Genomic DNA, 9,126 nt, shown 5'->3' on the forward strand with positions numbered 1-9,126 from the left:
TGTTCGAAGTTTGAGGCTGAGGAGGAGGCGTTGACCTTAGGAAATAGATAGTTGGTCAGGATGTAGTGTGCTTGTCTCTGAGGCTGACCCATGTTGGTACTGTAGATTTCACCGCTGTGGTTTTTAGGTTTACAGAACTCAGCTACGTACTTAGCCCGCTTATAGTCGTTTGTGCACCGGAGTTCTGCTCCTTCTTCCTTTAGATCAAGTAGTATAGCGAGATAGGAAGGGGTGATGGTAATTTCCTTGTTCTTGACCTTAGTAACCATATGGTCGTCATTATCGTCGGCTACTCTCAGATTCGCGTAGAATTCCTTTACCAGTTGTGGGTAGGTAGTTCCAGGAAGAGAGAAAAGTGTAGTCCATCCATTCTTTGAGATCCAGTTGCAGAACGGTTTCTCAGCTTCGACGAAACTCTTAGAGAACCATCGGGAGTGGTAGACTTTTAGGTTTTTAATGCTGCTGAAGACTGGGAAGAATTGTCTTTCCTTCAGTTTCTTGTTCTTTTTCTCCTTCTTTTTCTTTGAAGGAGTTGATTGGTCAGCTTGAGGGTTTTCACGAGGGATGCTGACCTTGGGAGTAGATTGGTCAAGTTGACCATGAGTTTGTCCTTCAGACTCTGAGGAAGTCTCCTGATATTCCTGCTCAGCAGGAGAGGCAGGATTAATGTCTGAGCAGTTGTCATCGTAGTTCTCACCGGAGTTGTTCTGGGAATCGCTTGACATAGTTTTCTTGAGGATTTGAGAGATGCAGAAGATTTTGTGATTTGAGAGAAAGAGAGATCGAGTGCGAAATGTTTCAAGCGTAAAGAGGAGTTAGTGGGAAATCATCCACTATTTATAGCCGGTGCTTGTCGATCTGATAGGTCGGAATGGCGGTTCGTTCTTGAATAGATCAATGACAGTTATCTCTGGCATTAATGACACATTCGGCGCATGGTTTTCTAATCATTACGCTTACATCATCCTAGGTGGCTACTTAAATACGCGTGCAAGCATTAATTACGCAAGTCGTTCTACTCAGCATCTAAGATACCAAACGTTTAGAGTTCTGAGTGTGTAGGTTATTGTAGAAGGGATTCATATTATGTGAAGTAACTCAGCATTTAGTAATCACTCAATATATATAGCAACTCAGCATATAGTGATTTTATAGCGTTCATTTTTAATCAGCATATGATAGTTACTCAACATGTAATGATCACTCGGCATATTATAATCACTCAATGTTCATTTAGCTCAGATATTTATTGAAGAGGATTAGACATACTGATAGCTTCCCTTAGTATGCTGAACTGCTCACGAGCCAACGGCGTTGTGAAGATATCTGCAAGCTGTTCATCTGTTGGAACATAGGTCAGCTTGATCTCACCCTTGAGTACATGATCTCTGATGAAGTGATGCCTTATGCTGACATGCTTCATCCTGTTGTGTTGGATTGGATTTTTAGATAAGTCAATGGCACTTTTGTTGTCACATTTGACTTCAATTGTTTTGGTTTGGACTCCATAATCATCCAGATGTTGCTTGATCCATAGGACTTGTGCAACACAGCTTCCAGCAGCAATGTACTCATCTTCAGTTGTTGACAGAGCAACTGACGACTGCTTACTGAACCAAGACACTAGACAGCTTCCAAGGAAATGACATCCTCCTAAAGTGCTTTTCCGCTCAAGCTTGTCTCGTCCATAGTCAGCGTCAGTGTATCCAATGAGTGTGAAATCGTTTGTGTTTGGATACCATAAACCTGCATTCACTGAGCTTTGCAAATATCTAAGGATTCTTTTTACAGCTATGTAATGAGATTCCTTAGGGTCAGCTTGATATCTTGCATAGTAACATACTGAGTACTGAATGTCTGGCCTACTTATAGTTAGATAGAGTAGAGAGCCAATCATACCTCGATATAATTTGTTGTCTACTGACTTACCTTTTTCATCAGCACAAAGCACAGTGTCAGTACCCATGGGGGTAGATATTGGCTTACAACCTTCCATATCAAATTTCTTCAATATCTCCTTGGCATACTTGGTCTGGCTAATGAAGATGTCATTCTTGCATTGTTTGATTTGAAATCCAAGGAAGAAGTTGAGTTCTCCCATCATTGACATCTCAAACTCCGTTTGCATCTGTTTGCTAAATTCCTTGCACATAGACTCATTAGTAGCACCAAAAATGATATCATCTACATATATTTGTGCTAACAGGGTATCTTTACCCCTTTTCTTAACGAATAAGGTTGTGTCAGCTTTTCCTCTGACATAGTTTCTAGTCAGCAGAAAGCTGGTCAGCCTTTCGTACCAAGCACGTGGTGCTTGCTTCAGGCCGTACAGAGCCTTTTTGAGTTTATAAACATGGTTTGGGAATTTCGGATCCTCAAACCCTGGAGGCTGACTAACATAAACCTCACTACACCATAGAATGCCAATTGCAATGATGCTGATTCGTTACATTTGACACTCAAAACTGTTGCATTATGGCCAAAAATGGGCTAAGGCAGCGATTTTGGTCAATATATTTTCGTTGGTTAATTCACAGTTGCCTTTTCACTCAAAGGCAACGAAAATATTCACAAATGCAACAATAAAGATATCGTTGCTTTTGTTTTCAGCAAGTAACAGTCGAAAGATACAATATTAAGCAACGAAAAATGAACCCAAAAGCAATGATTTTGCCTTAAGTAAGATAAGACAACACTATTTCAAACTAAAAGCAACATTTTGATCCCAAAGGCAACATTATTTCAATTAGATAAGCAACGGTATTTTATAATTAAGGCAACAACTTTTTAACCCTTTGCAACACCTTTTGTTATAATAATGCAACAATATTTGGAAAGGCAATGGTGTTTAGAGTAGAAAGCAATGATGTTTATAATGTAAAGACAACAATGTTTGTAACATAAAGGCAACAAAGATATTTATAATCCAAGAGGCAAGGCCTATTTAAATAAGCATCCACAAGCAACAAAATCCAAAAGCACCTTAATATCAACATCCGACAGTACATATGTAATAAGATCCCAATTCTAAAGTATCATTATAAGCATAAATAAATCAATCGTCGCGTTCATTTGAACGAACTGTAGAAAGAACACCATCCGAATTTAGATTGAGTGATGGATTCATAAGGCTCAACTTTTTACAAGAAATTCAAGATGAGTTGATAGTTCATTCTACACTTCATCTAAGATTTCCTCTCTAATTTCCATTTTGAATTGCTCTATTGCATCTTCAGACATGGAGCTCTTACTCGTAGCAGCTCGGCGCTCCTATAACTTTTTGTTTTCTTCATGGGGCATATCCTACCAACTAGCTATTCACGACCATGAGATGATGAGCCTCCGAGTATTCCATCAATATGATCAATGTTTTCCCCGGTAGATGACAACTCTTCAATCCTTCTGTAGAATTAAAACATAAAAAAATAGAAGATAACCAACAAATATTATAGGCACAAGAAAACAATAGATATTGATATCAAACAAGATAAAATAAAGTGCAGACAGTCAAACAAAAAATTCTAATTTAAACAAAATGCGGACAATTAAAATAGTGTAGAAAGAAATGAGGTCCTAAGAAGTATGTTTAGATCATCTCATCATTTCTGCTAGTGCAGGCAGTTAAACATTTCTATCAAATCATTTTCTCATCATTTTTGCTAAGTCATTTTGTCATCATCTCATCATAACATAATGTACAGTGGTCAAATGTGCTGGCATTGAAGTATAGTTGCCAATTGTGTAAAGTACAGAGGTTAAATTGCAAAGTCATTTTATGAACATTTTTTGTTACTAGACACCTTAAGGCTGATAGTCACTCAACTTTGTTTATTGTTTCACTGTAGTCACTAAATATTTGTGGTCATTTCTCACTAAGTGTAGAACATCATACTCATATGTCAAACAGTAATTCACAACATCAAACTCATATGCTCAAACAGTAATTCACAAGAATAGTTAATTGGTCAATATATTTCATAACCATTTAAATAATATACTGTTTAAAGGAGGGCTCAAGAAGGAAGATATCAAACACAATAGAACAATAAGAAAGAGGAGAACTACCTCCTCCAATGCCCTTTTGGTAGAGTGGAAGAAGAAAGTTCACACCGACTAGTTGATATGGCTTTAGAAGAGGCTGGAAATCTGAATATGCCACTGCACATGCTGGGGTAATATCACTCTACAAAAACGAAGGGATTCAATTCAAACTAGACTAATTGACCAGCATAAAAGGGAAATCTCATATATTATTGGATCATTATAAGCAAGTGAATCAGATACTTATTTAGCAAAGCGAATAACATCACAGGGAACGTCAGCCACAGATCATAGTTTCATAACTACAGAACAACTATTCTGCAAAGCACGCATCAGACCAGACATAAATACTCTCATTTTGATTCTCTATCGCGCATTTGGCTGTTTATGTGTTAATTAATTGTAACTCTGTGTGTGTGCCTGTGTGTTTGGGTGTTGGAAATAGCAAAACTGTGGGGAAGATGGCTGTGGCGAGGATAAAGCTACTGAGAAATAAAAGACAGGTTGTATATTTTAGAAACAACTAAATTATAAAATATGCATAGCTGTGCTCAGAGCTTCAGCATTTAAATTTGGGACTGGGTTTTTGGATGCCTTATATCATTATTCATGTTCTAGAGAATAATAATAAGTCAGCAATTTAGGGGCAATGTGAACAGAAAGCTTAAACAGTCTGATTTTAGCAATTCCTGACAAGAGCATAAATGTTGCCACAATTCATTATATGCTCTCATATCCAATTCTGGCATTTCAAAATTCTGCTAAATACACGCCAAATCATTCAAGGATTACTACTGCTAGCAAGACATTACAAAATGTAGGTCATATAGAAATTGAAATGCCATTGCCTGTTTATAGTCATCAAAGTTCAGCAAATTGCAACTCACATCCACCCATTAAATAATAAGTTACATTCAACTGAAAACCATCTACTTTTGTAGTGAAATCTCACAAGAACACAATCATTTCACATTAATCTTATAGAGATCAAGCAACCACAATAGACAAAATCCGAACCCCAATTAATTAGACTATAAACAATCCCCAATTCCCATATTTCAATATCATAAGAAGAAAAACATAAGTACCCGAATACGAGCAGTAGCATCTTGACGAGACTCGAGAAGCAAAGCAATATCTCTCCTCATCTGCCTCACAACAACCTGTCTTTTATTTCTCAGTAGCTTTATCCTCGCCACAGCCATCTTGGCCGCAGTTTTGCTATTTCCAACACCCAAACACACAGGCACACACACAGAGTAACAATTAATTAACACATAAACAGCCAAATGCGCGATAGAGAATCAAAATGAGAGTATGCTAAGAAATGTACCATTTAGAGGAATTAAAGCCAAGGCCGAAAACGGAAAGAGAGAGTTTCATTAGCTTCTTCCAGTTAGCGGCAGCACCAGTGACGGCCATGGCTGCCAAATGTGAGAGGAGAAGAAGAGAGGAGAGGAGTCTAGTAGGCTAATTAAGATGAATTTACAGAGGGTTATGTTGTTGTCGTTTAGGTGGAGGAGAAGAATAGTCAGTATTTGCGTTAATTAATTGCGTTAATCAGGAAGAAGAGTCTAACTTGGCCTAGGAAGGATAGATGTGAAGGTGATTATATTTGCGTTTTCTCCTTTCTTCCCAAATTTTGAGTAGCCTTCGTCCTTTGGCCGTGGTTCCCAAGAGTACTGCATCATTAATTAAGAGAAACCCTAACAGGGAAATCCTTGATTCGAAATGGAAGAGAGTGAAGGGATTGCATTCTAGCCATGAACTGAGCATGAGCAATTATAGGGATTCACCGAAAAAAGAGTTGAGAAGTGGGCGGCGGTGATGATTTCAGATGGAAGAGAGTGAGGAACAAGGGCTTTTGTGCGAAGAGGAACAATGGGCAATGAAAGATGGTTTTTGTCTAATGGGTATAGTAAATAATTTTGTTCGATTTTTGGGGAACTGAAATTTTAGGAGGGAACATCAATTGACTATGGCGCCCAAACACAAAATGTATTAATAGGTCTTTTTTTTTTTTTTTTTTTTTTTGTTACCCCTTATAAAGAGTTTTTAATTGAAATGAATTATTAAGAGGAATTAAATTAGTAAAACTTGGTTTTAATTTGAAATTATTCATTAAATTTATCAAAAATTACTCTTATTAAATATTGAAAATGTGCTATTAAAATATTTTTTACTATAATTAAATTTTAGGGAAAAAGTGTAAAAATATTTTTAACGTTTACAACAAGAAACAATTTTACCTCTAACGTTTAAAATTGTGCAATTTTATCCATAACGTTACTAGCCAAGAGCAATTGTATCCGTAACGTTGACAAATTGGATCAATTTTAGAAATTTTAGACATTGGGAGTAAAATTGTTCTTGATTATAAATGTTAGGGGCATTTTTACACTTTATCCCTAAAGTTTACTTATTAAAACATCTTTTTATTTTAAATTACTTTTTAAGAAATTAAAACCTCTTTTTATAGTAGTGTACAACTTTTATACATTTAGTTATTTATCACATTCATTTATTTACTTTTTAGTAAAAAAACAATTCTCTTTTACTATTACTTTTTGAGAAATACTTTTAGAAAATTAAATGGGAGGGAAATTTTGGAGCCTTGAAGAAATCTTAGATTCAAAATTTAGTGAAAATGAAGAGCTAAAATTTTTGAACCAAAAATAACGGGTATGAATTTTTCGAGCCATAATTTTTTTCTAGTTGTTTATTTTTTGTGGTTGGAATATTTGAACCAAAATAGTAGCCAACTATTAATAACAATTTATTTTCTACTGTGACTGCCTAAAAAATGTTAGAGAAAAGTATAAAAATAAACCATTTGGTTTGACCGATTTAACAAAGACGGTCCTTATGGTTTAAAGTTTGGAAATAAGGATTTTGTGCTTTTCGTAATTTGTGGTTAAAAGATATGTGAGGCAACTTTTTTGTCAAAAAATACTTACAGTTTGATTAATTTGCAAAATAAGACCGTATATTTTGGATAATTTACAAAGTTAGTCTTTTTAATAATGAGAAATGAAATATTAATTTGGTAAGATTATTTAGTTGGAAGTATAAATATTATTTTTTTACCAATTCTTAATTAATTGGACCAAATTTTTAATATTTAATTAATTGGTATATAATTTATTCTTAAAGTTGTTTTTTTATTGGTTTTTTCTATGACTATCTAAGAAATATTATACACTATTTTATACTATTTTTTAGTCAATAAATGCAATTATTTACAAGCTATATATAAAATCCTTAATTAACAAGTGTTAAAATTAAATTTAGTAAATTAATTAAGTATATGATTGTATTTTTTACTAAATGCAACGTTGGAATAGTATTTTACATTGTACACCGTTGCTTTTACAAATTATCAATTTACATAAGGCAACGACGTGTTGTAAATATCATAGTATTGTTGCCTTAGTTCAAATTAAACAATTAAAAGTAAAACAAAGGCAACAATTCATATATAATCGTTGCATTTGACTTACACAAACATGATTAATAAAAAATTTAGATAATGCAACGATTTATGGCAACGATTTCTGAAATTTGGTTGCTATAGACATTCTATGGTGTAGTGCCTCTTCGTTTATAACTCCATTAAGAAATGCACTTTTAACATCCATTTGGAACAATTTAAAGTTCATAAAGCTAGCATACACACACAATATGCTTATAGCCTCTAATCTAGCTACGGGTGCAAAGGTCTCACCATAGTCAATACCTTCCTGTTGACTGTAACCTTGAGCTACAAGTCTGGCTTTGTTCCTGACTACGTTTCCCTATTCATCTAGCTTATTACAGAATACCCATTTTGTTCCTATGGTCTTCTGATTCTTTGGTTTAGGCACTAAATCCCACACTTCATTCCTCTTGCATTGCATTAATCCATAATTCATCGTTCTCAGCTTCTGAGAAGTTTCTCGGTTCGAGGACTGACACGAAGGCTACGTTGCTGAGGTATCTCCTGAGTTGATTTCTGGTCATCAGGGTGTTCTCATCGGCATCAAGGATGCTTTTCTCAGAGTGTCCTCTTGGAATCTTGATCTCCTTTGGTAGTGTAGTGTCTTCAGGGATAGGTGTTTCGACATTTTCTGCATGATTATTTTGGTCAGCAAAGATAATTTCAGGTTCATTCTTACCTTTGGTCAGCCCTTGAGGCAGTGACTCAGTGGCTCCATTTTGGTCAGCGGAAGCTGAGCATGTGTCATCTTCGGCAGGCTGACTTATCTTCCCTACAGGTCAGTTTCATCGAACTCAACATGTACAGACTCTTCTAAAACCAGAGTTCGTTTATTAAACACCCTATATGCTTTGTTGTTTGTTGAGTACCCTAGAAAGATAGCTTCATCAGCTTTAGAATCGAACTTAGCAAGGTTGTCTTTAGTATTTAAAATAAAACATTTGCAACCAAAGGCACGAAAATATCAAATATTGGGTTTTCGTCCTTTCCAAAGTTCATAAGGGGTTTTCTTAAGTATAGGTCTGACTAAAGCCCTATTGAGTATATAGCAAGCTGTGTTGACAGCTTCACTCCAGAAATACTTTGGAAGCCTATTCTCACTCAGCATTGTCCTAGCTATTTCAACTAAGGTTCTGTTCTTCCTCTCAACTACCCCATTTTGTTGAGGAGTTCTAGGAGCAGAAAAATTATGGTCAATGCCGCTGACTTCACAGAATTCATCAAATTGTTGATTTTTGAATTCTCCACCATTATCACTTCGGATGTGAGCTAATTTTAGGTCTTTGTCATTTTCAAGTTTTCTAATCAGTGTTGAGAACATCTAAAATGCTTCATCTTTGCTACTCAACAGGATGACCCAAGTATACCGAGAAAAGTCATCTACAATGACCAAGGAAAATTTCTTACCACCCAAGCTCAGAGGCTGGACTGGTCCGAAAAGATCCAAGTGTAGTAACTCTAATGGGCGCTTGGTTGAGACTACATTTTTACTTTGAAAAGACTTTTTGGTTTGTTTACCTTGCCGACAAGCTTTGCATAATTGATCCTTCTCAAACCTGAGTTTGGGTAATCCCTCAACTAATTGCTTTCTTGCTAATTTGGCTAGGAGG

General features: G+C 35.7%; 1 protein-coding gene across 1 annotated transcript; it reads right to left on the reverse strand.

Moving 5' to 3' along the window:
- Positions 1-2,797: 2,797 nt before the first annotated feature.
- On the reverse strand, positions 2,798-5,993 carry LOC136206463 (uncharacterized). Its single transcript, XM_065997522.1, has 4 exons — positions 5,375-5,993; positions 5,130-5,262; positions 4,066-4,183; positions 2,798-3,402 (listed from the first exon to the last, which is right to left on the reverse strand). The coding sequence occupies exons 1-4, from the start codon at positions 5,461-5,463 to the stop codon at positions 3,311-3,313; spliced, it is 432 nt and encodes a 143-aa protein (XP_065853594.1). The 5' UTR covers positions 5,464-5,993; the 3' UTR covers positions 2,798-3,310.
- Positions 5,994-9,126: the final 3,133 nt, after the last annotated feature.

The sequence above is a fragment of the Euphorbia lathyris genome, chromosome 9 (genome assembly GCF_963576675.1).
Source record: "Euphorbia lathyris chromosome 9, ddEupLath1.1, whole genome shotgun sequence".
NCBI classification, from domain to species: Eukaryota; Viridiplantae; Streptophyta; class Magnoliopsida; order Malpighiales; family Euphorbiaceae; genus Euphorbia; species Euphorbia lathyris.

Coding starts and splice junctions, on each gene's coding strand:
- LOC136206463 (XM_065997522.1), bottom strand. CDS start 5,463: ATGGCCGTCACTGGTGCTGCCGCTAACTGGAAGAAGCTAATGAAACTC. Junction 5,263..5,374: donor GGCTTTAATTCCTCTAAATG/GTACATTTCTTA, acceptor TGTTGGAAATAG/CAAAACTGCGGCCAAGATGG. Junction 3,403..4,065: donor CCAAAAGGGCATTGGAGGAG/GTAGTTCTCCTC, acceptor TTAATTCTACAG/AAGGATTGAAGAGTTGTCAT.